This window comes from Procambarus clarkii, chromosome 63 (genome assembly GCF_040958095.1).
Source record: "Procambarus clarkii isolate CNS0578487 chromosome 63, FALCON_Pclarkii_2.0, whole genome shotgun sequence".
In the NCBI taxonomy this organism is placed as follows: Eukaryota; Metazoa; Arthropoda; class Malacostraca; order Decapoda; family Cambaridae; genus Procambarus; species Procambarus clarkii.
The window spans coordinates 28,475,441-28,493,450 of NC_091212.1; the positions used below are offsets into that span (position 1 = coordinate 28,475,441).

An 18,010-nucleotide genomic window follows, 5' to 3' on the forward strand; every position below is an offset into this window, starting at 1 on the left:
GTTGGACATGTACGTGAGTGGGAATGGATGGTAAGAAACAGAAGCCACCTCACACGGGCCAAGAGGCCCTCCGCAGGTCCACTGTACCTATGTCCGTATGTTTGTACGCACAAGGGGACACAGGAGGTAGTGAGCACCCAAAGGAGCCACAGACATGAAAAGAACCTGATTAATGGCAGAGGGAAAGGAAGCGAAAAGCACCAAAAAGCCATGTGGAGGAGGCAGACGCCACCCACAGGAGCAAACGTGAAGACAGAGCCCAGAAGGCTCAGGAAACTGCACAATCGTCAACCGACAGGAGAAGTGGAGCCCAAGAGCCAGAGTCAACCCCCGTAAGCACAACTAGGCAAGCACCCCACCAAAAGTGAGAACCAGCACTAGGCCGACAGAAGCTCCAGACAAGACAACCTCACCTGCAGAGCAGACACACGACCGTGCCACAACACAGGCGAGCCAAGTAACATACCAGGAGCAGCGCTAAAGGTGTGCCCGAAAGCCATGCATACTCGAGGCAGTAGGCATAGTATGTACCCTTACCTGAATAAAACGCGAGGTCGAAGGAGAAATACAGCCAGAGGTGCGCGCCCTGCAGAAGACGAAGCAGTACAGAGGGAGAATAAAGTGACACCCCCAGATATAAATCCAAAACACCCTCAGCATCCAGAGGGCCACGACTGGAGGGAGAAATGAGCAAGAAGCCGTAGAAAACCACGAGAAACGACGCGAACACACGAGCATACCGCCCGTAAACAAAACGCACACCGCGGCCCCAGCACACGAGGTACGAAACGCACCACCCGTCCACCGGTTGGCGTGGCTCGTACATCAGGCGGACACACATCGTACAGACATCGTACAAACACCAGGAAGGCGTGCGGAACGAAGACAAAGAACTCCGAAACTGGAAGTGGAGACGATGCGAAAACAAAACAAGGCGAAAACGAAGCGAAAGAAAACAGATGATGGAAGGGAACCAACAAGGCCGACAAAAGACCCGATGGAAACCACATCGAAAATCAACAGACGTTCCAATAATATTGGAAGGTACGAAGAGACTCGCGAACCAACGAGAACCACAACAAGCACCCCTGACCAAGGAACATGCAGGGACAACGATACGAAGCGGTTTAGGCACTATGTACTAGGTCAATATAGAAATCCATCAATATTTGTTTCACACCTTGTATGGATGTACCTTACCTGAACACTTTTTTTTTTTTTGTGAACAGCATCACGACATAAGAGCAAAAAGGGTAAGGAAAAGGGGGTGAAACACCCCCACGAACGACGGGACCGACGAACCCGAAGGAACACGGAACCGAACCCAGGGAGGGGTATACCCGAAAACAACAAGAACACAAGAGGGAAGGAACAACCCCACTGAGGAACTGCCAGCCCCACACCAAAGGTACAAGGACCCAAGAGGGGCAAACGGGGCCGAGGCCCCCCAGGCAACCCCTCCCTAACCCCGGGAACCTCTACGGCATGACCCAGGGCCAAGCCGCACCCCCAAAGCCCCAGCTTAACAAGGAAAAGCCGGGGCAGCCGTGCAAACACTAATGAAGGGAGCCCACTGGTCAGACCCATACAGCACGGCTGGAGGAACCGACTCGAATGCCTTCGCCACCACCCCGGAAGAGGAAAACCCCCGAGACCGTCCGAGCCTCAACCCAACCAGACCCCGCCCCAACCCCAAAACCCGCCTATGGTTCGGAGCAGGAAGCAAGGGAGGAAGTGAGTAGAACAGAAGGGAAGGAACAAGAAGCCGAAGGAGCCAGAGCCGGAGCCCCACCCCCAAGTCCAGACCCCAACCACCAAAACGGGGCAGCCTCAGGGCATCTGGGGCCGCAAACCAAGAGCGTTGCAGCAACACACACCCAGCAAGCAACGCCGCAGCCGCCTGCACCTAATTATCAAGACCAGTGGCCTGGGTGAAGGAGAGCACGTACTGACAACAATCATCGGACGACTCCGGGTCACAAGGACCCAACAGGAAGCATGGCGGAGGCACAACCGGTGAGTGTCACCCTGAGACAAGGGGACAGATCAACCGTCAAACTCGCAGGACGCGAGGAGGACTCCGGGGACACACCTAGAGGACCACGGAGCCCCCGTGGGGTTTCCCAGGGCCCTTAGCCTTTGATACACGCTAAGGGAAGCCCAGGCAGTGTACTGCGAACCGGCGCCCAAATCTACCAACAAACTGCTAAAGCTGAACCCCCTGGACGTGTCCACTCACGGGGGCCAAGCGGGGAGTACCGCCAACAGAAGAATTCGAAAGAAATTCACCTAGAACAGGAAAGGGGGACCATAGTAAAGGCAGACCCCCACTAGGCAAAAACAAAAACTAAAGAAAAACCCCGCAAGAGGACAACGTACCCAGGCAGAACAGAGCCGGCCGCTGTTAATGGTGAAAACTAGCTGTGCAGAACCCCGCGCCCCTACCAGTGACGAAAACTACCACCTACCCAGAGACAAACCAGGGCAACAAAACCCCAGCTGACTCCAAGGGCGGCCCAGTACCGAGCAGTAAAGGACACAGCGGAGGCAGAACCCAAGGTGACTTGTGGAAGGTGGCGCCAAGCCCCAAGGGCAGTACTTACAGGGCACCTAGGGAAGATAGCCCTAGGCACATGCAGCCCAAGTACCGTGGAATCTTACTCCTGGCTCACACCTCACCGGTAGAGACAGTCCACACCACAAGGCACAGAACTGAAACAAAAACCGGAGCCAGAGGCACTCGACCAGCCAGTAATACCATCAGCCAAGAACTGCCAGTTGGATCGCCGGCGTGGAGGGTCTGGGGCTCCCCCTTCCCCCTCTCGGGGAGGGGGGGGTTGCGCAGACGGTGGCGCGGTGACGTGATGACGTCATGCTAGTTTGATAATTTTGTTTGAAGAGTTTTGTCCACTCGTTCGGCTTTCGGTAGCAATAATTTCAACAGAATAGGGGTTTGTTTTGGGGCGCCTACCTTTCTGGGTGCCTGTCCCGGTCGATGGCAGACATAGAATGCTTCCAATCACAAAGGGGTTTCTATAGGCCATTGCTCCTCGTGCCTCTCTGAGGGGGCCAGGTTCTGGCTCGTGGTCCCTGGTAGACAAGAACTCCTAGCACTTTGACTGATGCCAGAAAGTTATACATATCCATTCAGCCTGGATAGCTCCGGGGAGCCGACGGGGCTCTCCCCAGAAAGCCAATGTTGAATGTACTGTAATGAAAAGCCATTTTCTGGGCAAGACCCAGAGACTCCCAGGAGCTATCCAGGCTGAATGGATATGTATAACTTGCTGGCTGGCATCAGTCAGTGTGCATGGAGTTCTTGCCTACTGGGGACCATGAGCCGGAACCTGGCCCCCTCAGAGAGGCACGAGGGGGAGATTTCACTACAAGACAGCATGACAAAGAAACCAAGAAAGAGAGAGAGAGAGAGATTTTAGTACAAGACTGCATGGCCGAAGGATTGAGGAAGAGGACAACAGCAAGAATGATGAACCTCCTGTAAATCCCTTAGGGCCAATACAGAACATGGTAAGCAGAAGAGCAAAGAAATCAAACCAGGATCAGAATAGAATCCAGTCAAACATTTTTTAATATCTCCAATTTTCACTATAATATATCCAGTTCAATCTACAATACAGTACCTCTAAATCATCCAACTTACATTTGTCAAGGCAAAACTGAACTACAGTATACTTGCCTCCTTTGCTCTCTTGATTATTTTGTCATCTATATCTGTGATACCAACCACCATCACAACATTGAGGTCAAACATTCTTGAAAGGATTCTTCGTATAATATCAAACTTTACGTAACACCTGAAAGATATAGCATTAACTTAAAAAATACTTAACCAATTTATTCAAAATAAGTTGGAAAATCTTGTTTAGCTAAAGCCAAGAACCTAAAATTACTGAAACAATTTCTAAATTTTTGTCATTCATCATCCCTCCATGTCTATACACCATATAGCATATATGGTGTATAGACTTCTCTTCCCTCTCTTCCCACTATTTTATTATGTATAGAATCACCATGATGAGAATATACAGTACTGTCAAGGAAATTTCAGCAACAGCTGTATTTACTACTACTTAATCAATACTTGACAAATCTAAATTCTGAAATATTTAACCACAAAGCTGTAATCCCAAATTTTAAATTATACAGTAATTACTATTACTTTCATCAATATTATAACTAAAGTAATTACAGTAATATTATAACTACAGTAATTACAGTAATATTACTGTACTACAGTAATATTATTATTATTAGTGACTACAAAGGAGAAGTAATGAGTGTTAGCCAGTCCAAGTGTATGAACCCAATTGTATACAGTATATAAAAACGTTCTTTATGGTATGATATTTGATATTTTTGTCCTGCATTTACATGAATGTATTTCTGCGATGTGTAGCACATATGAAGGGGACAGACTGGAAGAACACAAAGGAAAACATGAACCAACTAAAATTCCCCAAACAGAAACACTGACTGGCCATGGTATCTCTCATAACTTTTCTGAAAGGATATTTTCTTTAATAATATGCTGCATTCATCCTATTAATATGTGAGATATTAAATATTATAATTTTTGGCTTGGAATGTGCTTCTCACATTGACTATGAATAAGAATATATAAGTGCAATAAAAAACCAGCGTTGAATGTAATGAAACGCCATTTTCTGGGTGAGTCCCAGAGGCTCCCGGAGCTATCCCAGGCTGATATGCTAATGTCAGACTTTGGCATCAGTCATGTGTATGGAGTTCTTAGGCCTACCGGGGACCACGGCCAGAACCGGGCCCCCTCAGAGAGGCAAGGGGAGCAATGGCCTATAGAAGCCCCCGTGTGGTTGGAAGCATTCAATGTCTGCCATCGACCGGAACAGGCACCCAGAAAGGTAAGCGCCTCAAAACAAACCCCTATTCTGGTTAAAATTGCTACCATAAGCCGAACTAGTGGATAGAACTCTCCAACCGAAAACAAGCAAACTAGTGTGACGTCACACATCGCCGCGCCGCTTTCTGCGCAGCTCCCCCCTCCCCGGGAGGGGGAAGGGGGAGCCCCAGACCCTCCACGCCGGCTACCCACACCTCAGTTCTTGAGGCTGGATGTCAAAAACGCAAAAAAAAAAAAAAAACGACAACCGGGGGGAGGGAGCGTTGCCGGGGAGCCTCCGGGACTCACCCAGAAAATGGCGTTTCATTACATTCAACGCTGGTTTTCTGGGGGGAGCCGCGTCGGCTCCCCAGAGCTAACTACTTACAGACGGAAAAAGAGGGACTTACCCGGGAGGCGGTCGTCGCTCACTCCTCAACTCGAAGCTGAGACAACTGGCTGCAACTGCCGACCCAAAGCAACACAGGCCCGATGGGGCCCAGGGACATTCACAAGGTAACGAGCAGCCAGGACCCTGTTCGACCTCCAAAATCCCCGCGCCCGAATATCAGACCAAGACATATTCCCAAAGATGGCAGCAAGAGCCGCGAACTTACGAACGTCATGGGCACGGGGATAGACCGCAGGCTGGCTGGACTTAAAAACCCTGTGGACGACCTGGGAGACCCGAACCCGCAAACAGGAAAGAAGGGAAACCGGATCAACCCACAGCGCGTCCCCGGATACAGACGCCGTGGCGCGCAAATAACGGCGAAGCGCCGCAACCGGACACAAAACATGATGCACCCCTGGCCTGACCAACTAAGCATCAACCACCCATGGAACGCAGCAGTCTCATTCTTCACCAGAAAAGAAGGAGACGGTTGCAAACAAACAAAACAATCACCACGACCAAAAGAGCAGAAACCTCTGCGCAGGAGGAGAGCATGAAGCTCCCCTACCCGACCTCCAGAGGCCAAAGCCAACAAGAAAAGTGCCTTGTAAAAACAATCCTGGACCGAAGGGGCCACAACGAAACGAGGAGACGAAAGGAAAGCGAGCACTCTGTCCAAAGACCAGGACGGCTCAGGCGACGCATGAGCAGGTTGGAGGTGAAACAATGCACGAGACAGCTTGCGAAACGGAGCAGACGTAACATCGATACCGAAAGCAAGGTGAAGCGGCTCCGCCAGCGCCGCACGATACAAGGTGACAGTGTTAGGCATAAGATGACGGTCCTGAAACAACCACGAGAGGAAGGACAAGACCACCCGAACAGACAAGGAACTAACATGACGAAGACGCAAAAAGAAACAGAAGGACCGCCAGGAAACTTCATACTGCCGCCGAGAAGAAGCCCCTCAGGTGGGACACCAACAAGGAGGCCACCTGATCACCATAGAGACACGTCCCACTTACACTTGCGACGTGTACACTTACGAGGACCTAGCAGGGGGTGCCACCGAGAACAGTGGAAGGGCAAAAACAAACTGAATAAAATGACAGAACCCCCCCACCAGGCAAAAACAAAAAGAAAAACAAAACTCCGCAAGAGGACAGCGAACTCCAAGGAACAGAGCCGGCCACGATGTCGGGGATACAAGCTGTGCAGCACCCTGCGCCCCTACCAGTGCAAACTGCCTCTTACCTGCCGGTAACAAGGGAGAACAGAACACCCAAGAGCCCAACAGGAGGTTGAAAAACCGAAAGGTAAAACGGACCAGCAGAGGCAGACCCCGAGGAGCCTGTGGAAGGTGGCCCCAAGCCCCAAGGGCAGTACTTACAGGGCACCTAGGGAAGGCAGCCCTAGGCGCATGCAGCCCGAGTACTGAAGATAACTCCTGGCTCTCGCACCCACAAAACCAACACCACATGCAAAGCACAGTGCAGTAGCGACACCGGAGCCAGAGCACACGTCCATCGCCTATAGCATCAGCCTCAAGAACTGAGGTGTGGGTACCTGGCGTGGAGGGTCTGGGGCTTCCCCTTCTCCTTCCCGGGGAGGGGGGGAGCTGTGCAGACAGCGGCGCAACGGTGTGTGACGTCACACTAGTTTGTTTGTTTTCGGTTGGGGAGTTCTATCCACTAGTTCAGCTTTTGGTAGCAATTTTAACCAGAATAGGGGTTTGTTTTGAGGCGCTTACCTTTCTGGGTGCCTGTTCCGGTCGATGGGAGACATAGAATGCTTCCAACCACACGGGGGCTTCTATAGGCCATTGCTCCCCTTGCCTCTCTGAGGGGGCCCGGTTCTGGCCGTGGTCCCCGGTAGGCCTAAGAACTCCATACACATGACTGATGCCAAAGTCTGACATTAGCATATCAGCCTGGGATAGCTCCGGGGAGCCGACGGGGCTCCCCCCAGAAAACCAGTGTTGAATGTAATGAAACCCCCTTTTCTGGGTGAGTCCTGGAGGCTCCCCTTAGCTATCCAGGCTGAATTGATAAGTATAACTCTCTAGTATCAATGTGCATGGAATTCTTGCCTACCAGGGACCACGAGCCAGAACCTGGCCCCCCGCAGAGAGGCGCGAGGAGCAATGGCCTATAGAAACCCCCATGTGGTTGAGAGCATTCTATGTCTGCCATTGACTGGGTCTGACACCCAGAAAGGTAGGCGTCCCAAAACAAGCCCCTATTCTGGTAAAACTATTGCTACCGAAAGCCGAACGAGTGGACAGAAAATAATGTATCTATAACATATCTCATGTGTATCACCACTGATACCACCAACAACAAAGTTGTTACTAATAATGACTTAAACTTAAAGTTACTTAAAACTACTTAATGCCGCCACAACCTTCGCCTTAATGTTAACGAGTACTTTACAGTGACCGACAGCAAAGGTCACTGGTCATGGGAGAGTTAAAGGTGGCACAAGGCAGGGGGGGAGGTGAGAATACAGTCGCCTTCCACTATTCACTGGCAACTCTTTATGAATGACTAACAGGAATGAATGGATGCACCAGATGGACAGTTCAGTATTATATATTCATTTAATTAAGTTCAATATAAAAATCCTAATCTATCTTCCCTATCAAGGAAATAGAATTATTAACAATTATAATGCTAGAACATAAGGGACCAGTACTCACTCAAGTTACAGCAGTGATGAAGCTTCCGTGTAGACACCAGATTGTCAGTCTCCCTCCCCCCCCGTGATGCCCAACACTACACCCCAGACTCCTATATCGTCTGAGACACAGAACACAACTCTCCTCTCCCTGATTGATTGATTGATGAAGATTAAGCCACCCAAAAGGTGGCACGGGCATGAATAGCTCGTAAGTGGTGGCCTTTTTGAACCATTACCAGTATCAATAGGTGATACTAGAGATCTGTGGAGGTGCGACTGCACCCTACGTGACGGGAGATGTCTACCGTATCCTCCTCTCCCTCTCTCGTGATGAGCTTTTATACCTGTCTATCCCCAAATTCCGTTGAATGGACGGATTTGAATCTGATAACAAGGCATAGCCTTCCAACCTTTGAAACTACTCGAGGTGAGGTTCGTGTCACCTTACCTCACTTTCCTGTGAATGCCACGTAAGTCTGGTACCATTCCAAGTCTCAACTCAAATCACCTCAACAACTGTTACAAGAACTCCCCTAACGAAAATTAGCAAACTAGCATGACATCATGACGTTGCTGCTCCGCTGTCTACGCAAACCCCCCCCCTCCCCGGGAGGGGGAAGATGGAGCCCCAGACCCCCGCGCTGGCGATTCAACCACCAGTTCTTAGGCTGGATGTCAAAACACATGAAAAACACCGCCGACTGGAGGGAGGGATGCCGCAGAGCCTCCAGGACTCACCCAGAAAATTCGACTGCCAAAAACTCCGAGCCCGAATGTCCACCCAAGACATGTTGCCAGAGACGGCAGCCAAAGAAGCAAACTTATGAACGTTTTGGGAATGGGGGTAGATCTCAGGCTGGCTAGACTTAATAACCCTGCGGACGACCCGAGAGACCCGAGCTTGGGAACAGGGAAGGAAGGAAACAGGTGGCCAGGGATGAAACTGGGTCAACCCAAAGGTTGACCCAGTTTCATCCCTGGCCACCAAAGCTGTAGTATGCAAATAACGGCGGAGAGCCGTAACTGGACGCAACACATGATGCACCCTCGGCCTGACCATTCAAACATCAACAACCCAAGGACCCCCTCGGGAAAGCAGCCATCTCATTCTTTACCAGAAAAGAATGAGACAGCTGCAACTGAACAAACCTACCACCAGGACCGAAGAAGCAGAAGCCTTTGTGCCGGAGGAGAGCATGAAGCTCCCCAACCTGACCCTCAGAGGCCAATGCCAACAGGAAAAAAAGAGCCTTAGAAAAACAATCCTGAACCGAAGGGGCCACCACAAACTGAGAAGACAGAAAAGAGAGCACCTGGTCCAAAGACCAGGATGGCTCTGGAGGCCCATGAGCAGGCCGGAGGTGAAACAATGCACAAGGCAGGTTGTGGAACGGGGCAGAAGTAACATCAACACCGAGCACAAGTTGGAGCGGTTCCACCAGCGCCGCATGATACGAAGCGACAGCATTCGGCATCAGATGACAGTCCTGGAACAACCACGAAAGGAAGGACAAAACAACACTATCAGAGACCGAAGAACACCTATGTGGTGATAGGAAAAACCAGAAGGACCGACAGGAAACATCATACTGCCGCCAAGACAAAGCACGCAGGTGGGACATCATCAAAGAAGCCACCAGTGCCCCATACAACTGATGATAATCACGAGTCAGAAACTCCAGACGTAAAGACTTGAGGAGAGGAACGAACCAGCCACGTAATGGGCTGGACCAATCTGCTGAAAGAGGCGGAGTTGCGGGAAGACCCTTGGGTTTGGATACCAAGCAAGCAGCGCCTGAATCCACGGCTTGGCCGGCCACTAAGAAGGCAGAAGGACAACTCTCCCCTGGTAAGTCTCCAAGGGAGCCAGGATCTGGAGCAACAGCTGAACTGGGGAAAAGAGGTACAGGTAACCCCACCTCACCCAGTCCTGCTGGAAGGTCGCGAGAGAGGCGGAAGGGACGTCCCTGAAGGAACCAGAACAGCCGTCAAAGCCACACCCGACCTGGCGGGCAGACCATCATGGCAAAGTTCAGTCTCATACACAAACCCTCGAGCAACCGCCACGTGACCCGGGAGCCCCTCAGAAACAGACGAAGGTGGGAATGCAAGCGAAGCAAAGCTGCCAGAGGTAGAGACAAGGAAGTGGTCCGACCATCCCACACAAGACCCAGCCAAGACCGAACCTGAGAGGGAACCAGATGGGACTTCTGCCAGTTCACCAAGAACCTGAACCCAACGAGCTGGGAAAGAATCAAATCCCTGGTGAGCAGACACGCAAACTGGCTGGGAGCCCAAACCAGCTAGTTGTCAAGGTAGGCCAGAACCCAAACACCCAACAGACTCAAGCAGGTCACCACGGCTCGAGTAAGGGGTGTGAAAATGCAAGGCGCTAGCTTCAAGCCAAATGGAAGGCAACAAAAATGGTAACCATGACGCCCCACAACAAAACCGAGCCAGTCCCTGAACCTCGGATGAACCAGGGCGTGCCAATGCCAATACGTGTCCTTGAGGTCTAGGGACACCATCCAAGCGCCCAGCTCCAACAAAAGTCGGACCTGGGACAGAGTATTCATCCCAATGGATGGGAAGTAAACCCATGGGTTCAGACGGGACAAGTTCAGAACGAACCGTAGTTCCGCGCAGACCTGTTTCAGGACCAGAAACAGGCAGGAAACCCACCTGAGAGGTAAGGTCGTTTCGACCACGCCCAAGCGAACCCACTTCGAGATGACTCAACAGAGCACAGAAGAAAAGGCCTGCCCTGCCAGCCCCGAACCCCCCGAAGGAGGAGGAGCCACCCAAAGCCACTGCACACCGCACGAAACGACCCGAAAAGCCCACAAATCGTGGGACCAGACGCGAGCGAACAGAGCGAGCCTCCCCCCCCTCCCATTGTCCCGTCAATGGGACGAACTGCGAAAGTGCTAACGCACCTTACGAGAACCTAAGCGGCGTACAGGGCAATCCCCGTACTGAACAGAGAAAGATGGAACCGGACGCGGTGCCCACCCCTAGTCTGACACCACTGGCCTACCACGACGGGAAGAGCCCCGAACCCTTGCATGACCCTTCCGGAAACCCCCCCCACAAGCCCCCCCCTCCTGGAGAACTAACAAGTCAGACATAGCACGGCAACTAGCCAAAGCCGCCTGTAGATACTGCACCACAGCCGATTCTGCAAACAGCAGAGGACAATGACAGGACATAGGCAAAGACAACCGAAGAGTCAAGGCCCAAGCGGATTCTAAAGAAAAAGCAAGCACCGCATGTAGACACACGAGTTGAGAAGCAAAAAACACGAAACCACATCCCGTAAGAGTCGCGCGAACAGCCTCAACAATCCAGACGATGTACGCACCACTAAGGGCAGAGCACCAGACCCAAAGGTGGCCCCAAGCGCCTTCACATCCTACTCAAACCAATCCGAGGACAGCTCGAGGAAGGAGAAAAAACTCAGGGCCAAAGCTAGCAGGCCACGTGTACGCAAATCCTCTGCGACCAAGGCAGCCGAAAGGGAAGGAACCTGCACATGAAGCTGCCTCATACCAGCATCCTGCTGCGGGGCAGAGGCGAACATACAAGCATTGAGATGCTTGAAGTTGTCCTCCACGAAAACCTGCAACGCCGTCTGAGCCTCCCTCCACTTAAGCGCGCAGGACTAACAGAACGTGTGCCAAGTCTCCAAAGAGAGGGCAGTCTGCCAATCAGGACAACTACGGAACTTCATAACGAACCCAGTACGGACACGAAGATCCATACACGAAGGAATGAGGATCCATCACGAAAGCATAAACTAGGTCGGGCAGGAGGTAAGCCGCAAGGGCTTCCCGCACCACTTGTGATGGAATGCAGGAAGCCGAAAACCTCTGGAAGGACGGGACCGAAGAACCCATGAGATCACAGAACCGAATCCGGGGGAGGGATAGACGCCAAATCCAACTCATACGAGGAGGGAGCGAAAGAGAACCCCCTCTCCTTGAAACACCAAACCCCGCTCCAAGGGTATAAAAACCCAGGTCCAACGAAGTCCAAGGCCCCCCAAGTCCACCCCTCTCCTGCCCGGGAACCTCGCACTAGGACCTGGGGCCAAGCTGGCTTCCAAACCCCCCACCTTTAAAGAAAAGGCGGGAGCAGCTGAAAAAGCAGGAACGAAGGGGGGGCCCACTGATCAGACTCAGAAGCTCCAGCTGGAGGACTAGGTTTGAATACCTTCGCCGCAACCCCTGAAGGGGACTCCCCCCGAGACTGCCCGAGTCTCAACACCTGCCCCGACTCCGAAATCCTCAGACATTTTAGAGGCAGAAGCATGGGAGAAGGAACCGGATGCACAACAGAAGGGAAAAGACTAGGAGGGGCGGACGGAACCAGAGCCGAAGTGACTCCCACCCCCCATATCCAGGCCCCTATAACTAAAACGGGGCAGTCTCGGGGCATTCGGGGCCACAACCAACCTAGCACGTTGCAGCAACCTGAACCGAGCATGCAATGCAGAAGCTGCTACCTGCACCCTCATTTCATGTTCAGTAACTTGGGTGAACTGGAGTATGTACAGACAACAAACATCGTACAACTCCTGGTCAAAAGAATCACCTACCCAACAGGCTGCATGGCAGAGGCACAAGCGGCGAGTGTCACCCTGAGACAAGGGGACAGCAACCTTCAATCTCACATGAAGCAAGAGGGGACTCGAGGGTCACATCCATCAGACCACGGAGCCCCTGCGAGATTTCCCAGGGCCCTTAGCCTTTTTATCTCGCTAAGGGAAGCTTAGGCAGGGTACTGCTAACCGGCGACCAATTCTACCAAACTCCTAAAAGCTGAACCCCCGGGATGTGTCCACTCACAGGGGCTTAGCGGGGAATACCACCAACACACTGAGGAAAATACACAGACCCCAACAACAGAGAGGGGGAGGACAAAGGCAGAAACCCCCCCCCCCCCTTCTTCCCCACCAAACAGAAACAACAAAAACAAAAAACAAAAACGCAAGAGGCAACGTACCCGGGCAGAACAGAGCCGGCCACTATAATAGGTGATAACTAGCTGTACAGTACCCTGCGCCCCTACTAGTAACAAAAACTACCTCCTACCCAGAGCAACAAAACCCCAGCTCACCCCAAGGGCAGCCAAGTACTGAGCAATAAGACACAGCAGAGGTGGATCCCAAGGTGACTTGTGGAAGGAGGCCCCAAGAGCAGTACTTACTGGGCACCAATGGAAGGAAACCTTAGGTGCATACAGCCTGAGTACTATGGAATAATTCTCCTGGCTCACACACCACCTGTAGAGACAGCCCACACCACAAGGCACAGAACTGAGACAAAAAGCAGGAGCCAGAGGTACATGATTGCTCCAGAATCGCATCAGCCAAGAACTGGTGGTTGGAATGCCGGTGCGGGGGTCTGGGGCTCATCCTTCCCCCTCCCGGGAGGGATGGGGAGGGGGCAGACAGCGCCGCAGCAACATGATGACATCATGCTAGTTTGTTAATTTTCATTTGAGAAGTTCTGTCCACTCGTTCGGCTCCCAACCACAAGGGGGTTTCTACAGGCCATTGCTCCTCACACCTCTCTGAGGGGGCCAGGTTCTGGCTTGTAGTCCCCGGTAGGCAAGAACTCCATGCACATTGAGTGATGCCAGAAAGTTATACATATCCATTCAGCCTGGATAGCCCTGGATATCCGGGGAGCTCACGGGGCTCCCCCAGAAAAAGAATTCTTATATAGTGCTCTTTTTGTAATGTATGCATTACAAAGGTGTTTGTTTTAAATAATAAAAGTAAAATCTTAACCTTTTACTCACAAAGCATGACCAATGTGTGCAGAATCATATACAGTTGGACCACAAGAGTACCACGTTAGTAGACCAGGATGTACAGTTTTCAACGGCACCTGAAATAATTATTACAAACTCTCATGAAAGTGTCATAATATGACATGCACTTAACTAATATCTTGAGTGAGAGAGAGACTCAAAACTATTCCACACTTTCACCTAAAAAATAATTTTGTAATTTCACTGTCAATCAACCATGTTTTTAACTTCTGATCTAAATGCTTTTATCTACCTAAACAATACACCGTTCTGTAATTCAAAGCAGATGATACATTACAGTAATGTTCACAAGTTAAATAAAAAATATATTTGAAACTTTCTACATAGTTACTGTTCTACACATGACAGGAAGATGAGGTGGACTCACTCAAAACAGACTAGTCCAGCAGAAGGTCACATGTATCAGACAATAAGAGAAGCAGTGTGGCTGAACAGGTATTAATATATTCACTGGACCCCAAAGGCAGCACAAAACTTAAACAAATTCAACAAAATATTCTCTTTAGTTAGATCACATTATCTCTAAGCCTGGACAACCTGCAGGGGCAAGACAATGACGAAAGAGCAACCACATAAAAGCATCCGTTCAACAGCCCAAGAAGTCTCCATTAGACTGCTAAGACTTGGCGAGATCTCATAGTTGATGAAGACGGCTATCTTAGAGCTTACAACAACCCTAGCCAGTAACAGATGTTAGAACAACTAGTATACTTACCAGACTCCAAAATGCAAAACAAAAATGTTAATATTTTATATAAACCATGCATACAAGTAACTGAAATCCAGAATGACTAAGGAACATTACAATGAGTCATGATGTATAAAGAATGTACAGTGTACATAAGTAAATGATGTACAAAATACATGAACATTCTCATTACTTCTCACCTTTGACTTACTGGCACTGTTGTACAGAGTGACACCAGTGTCATATCCTTCTGGTAGAACCCACGAGACAGAGGAACACCAGTGTTTACCTGCAAACATTGGTGACAAAGTTTTTTCGTTATTCATTGAAATTCCATGAACAAGTTTCAAAATCAGATGATCACTAAATTTTTAAACACAATGCCTCTCACTTACAAATAGATATGGCCAGATTCTGAGACAAAAACCACTTACTAATGTACTCAGCTTCTCATGGAAATGGAAAAACATGGTGTTACAGTGGGGCCTCGATTTACGATGGTAATCCGTTCCCAGAGACATATCATAAGTCAAAATATCGTAAGTCAAAGCGATTTTTCCCATAAGAAATAAAGGGAATTGGATTAATTCGTTCCACACCCCCAAAAATATTAACTTAAAAATACATATGTTTATCTTACCTTTATGGAGAACTCTTGATACGTATGGAAGATGGTGAGGAGGGGGAGGAGGAGAGGTGTTACTGTTTGGAAGGGGAGTCCCCTTCCATTATAACATCAGGCAGTGATAACTTCTCTGGGGTATACCCTCTCCTACGTTTTGCCTGCATACCACTAGGACCTGGTTGTGATTCACTGCTTGTTTGTCTCACTAAAAACCTTTCCATAGATTTTTGTTTTTCCAAACGTTTTCATTTTTGTCTGTAGTGAGGCATCACAGTGTCATTAAAAAGGTTAAGGCAACGGCCTACTGCACCTTGATTTGGGCGAGTCGTTTCAGCAAAAGTTTGCAATTCTTCCCATGCTGCACACATTTTCTTAATTAATGAGGAAGGGACATTCTGTACTGTCTTCTCTGCTGAAGAAATTTCCTCAGCTGTTTCTTGTTGCTGCTCCTTGTGAAGTTCTTCGGTGGTCAGTTCTTCGCTGTGTTCCTCCACCAGCTCGTAACACACAACACTCGGAACAATATGAATGCCACTTCTTTTTCTAAATTTCTCAAACCATCCCCTGTTCACCTTAAACTCTTTCGCATTTGCATCACTCGTTCCAGGGGTTTTCTTTAAAAGATCTTCATGCAATTTCCTTGCTTTTTCACAAATGATGGCATCTGAAACTCTATCACCCGCTAACTCCTTGCTGTGTATCCAAATTAATAATTTAAAAATCAAATAATTTAAACATTAAACTGTTCAACATCCTCAAGTGTTTGTGTTCTATGTTTCGTAATTATTGATATGCCTTTTGCCACTTTAGCACTCATAATGTCCTTTTTCTTAGCAAGTATGGTGGATATCATTGACTGAGATTTGTTGTACTGCCTAGCTAGTTCAACAACCTGCACACCATCTTCATATTTACGAATGATCTCTTGTTTTTGCTCTATGGTCATCCTTACATGGTTTTCATATGTTGAACCTTATCACTGACTTTCTTGGGACCCATGGCATGATATATAATAATCAGTTTTATGTTCAAAAATAAAAAAATCACCACAAAAACTGAATTTCTTATAGGCGTGATCCTCACTAAGCAGGCAGCTCTAGTAAACGGAGGGAGGTCGGCCCGAGTGACCGGGAACCACGTGCTCGGTCAACCCAAACGAGTACTGTACCAACAAATATCGTTAGTCGACGACACTATCATAAGTCGAGTCGCATTTTTCGATCAAATTTACATCGTAACTCGAAATTATTGTAAGTCGAGGTGCCACTGTACTATATTTAACAAGAATGATGCGCAATGGAAAAAAAAACGGTAAATGTAATGAAATGCCATTTTCTGGGTGAGACCCGGAGGCTTCCCGGAGCTATACCGGGCTAATGTGTATATATATTAGACCGTGGCAACAATCAATTGATGGAGTTCTTAGCCTACCGGAGACCACGAGCCAGAACCTGGCCCCCTGAAAGAGGCACGAGGAGCAATGGCCCACAGACACCCCCCATGTAGTTGCAAACAATCTATGTCTGCCATCTACCAGCTCAGGCACCCAGAAAGGTAGGAATCCCAAAACAAAATACAGCTGGTTAAAAATTGCAAACCGAAAGTTGAACGAGCAAGCAAAACTCCCCAATCAGAAAACAAGCAAACAAGTATGACATCACCACAGCCGCCACGCCGCTGTCTACACAGCTTCCCCATCCTTGGGAGGGGAAAGGTGGACCCCCATTCTGCACTGGAAATGGCAGAAAGCCGCAACCGGACACAACACATGATGCACCCCCGGCCAGACCAACCAAGCATTAACAACCCAGGGACCCCTCTGGAAAGTAGCAGTCTCATTCCTCGCCAGAAAAGGAGGAGACAGCTGCAAACTAAGAAAGCAACTACCAGAACCAAAAGAGCAGAAGCAACCGTGTCGGAGGAGAGCATGAAGCTCCCAGAGCCGACCCCCAGAGGCTAATGTCATCAAGAGCCTTCGCCAAACAAACCTGAACCGAAGGGGTCACCACAAACTGAGAAGACAGGAAGGAGAACACCTGGTCCAACAACCAGGATGGCTCAGGCGGCACATGAGCAGGCGAGAGGTAAAACAACGCAGGAGACAACTTGTGGAATGGAGCAGAAATAACATCAATACCGAATGCAAGCTGCAGCGGCTCCGCCAGCGCCGCACGATACAAGGCGACAGTATTCAGCATAAGATGACAGTCCTGGAACAATCACAAAAGGAAGGACAAGACAACCCCATCCGAGACAGAAGTACACCTACACAGCGATAAGAAATAACAGAAAGACCACCAGGAAAATTCACACCGCCTCCAAGACGAAGCACGCAGGTGGGACACCACCAACGAAGCCACTCGCGCACCATACAAGTGATAACAGACTCGAGTCAGAAATCCCAAACGCGAAGACTCGAGGAGAAGAGCGAATCAGCCACGTACCAAGCTGGATCGATCTGCTGAAAGAGACGGAGCTGCGGGAAGACCCTCGGGTTCAAAGACCGAGCAAGCAGAGCCCGAAACCAAGGCGGGGCCGGCCACCAAGGGCCAAAAGGACAACTCTCCCCTGGTAAGACTCTATGCGAGCCAGGATCTGGAGCAACAGCTGAACGGGGGGGGGGGGGGGTATAGGCAACCCCGCCTCGCCTAGTCCTACCTGAAGGCATCGACCCCGACGGTCTTGCTTCGGAAGGATGCCACATATAATGGGAGATGCCACAACCATGCCAACGCAAAGAGGTTCACTTCCGGAGGCCAGTACATCCGGCAGAGCCAACTGAATGAGTCGGCGCCAACCGTCCATTCCATGGACAGGAGAATGATCCGAGATCGGCCATCCGCCAGGATGTTGGACACCCCTCCTCCCCTGAACGTGAACGGCCAGGAGAGCCAAACCCCGAGAACT

The 18,010-nt window shown here is 49.9% G+C and overlaps 1 protein-coding gene across 6 annotated transcripts in view; it reads right to left on the minus strand.

Annotated features, from left to right (window-relative positions):
• The window catches only part of CysRS-m (cysteine--tRNA ligase-like protein, mitochondrial), a 156,107-nt gene that overhangs the window by 94,937 nt on the left and 43,160 nt on the right, over window positions 1-18,010 (minus strand). For 5 of the 6 annotated variants that reach the window (XR_011223584.1, XM_045760549.2, XM_045760550.2 and 2 more), the window contains exons 3-5: window positions 14,679-14,767; window positions 13,758-13,846; window positions 3,698-3,815 (exon numbers count right to left, since the gene is read on the minus strand). Coding sequence is in view for 5 of the 6 variants with exons in the window: in XM_045760549.2 (XP_045616505.1) it covers window positions 3,698-3,815; window positions 13,758-13,846; window positions 14,679-14,767 (296 nt within the window). In the remaining variant the exon portion in view is untranslated. Of the gene's footprint in view, window positions 1-3,697; window positions 3,816-13,746; window positions 13,847-14,678; window positions 14,768-18,010 lie in introns of those variants that run through there. The other variant, XM_069308825.1, reaches the window with a different exon arrangement.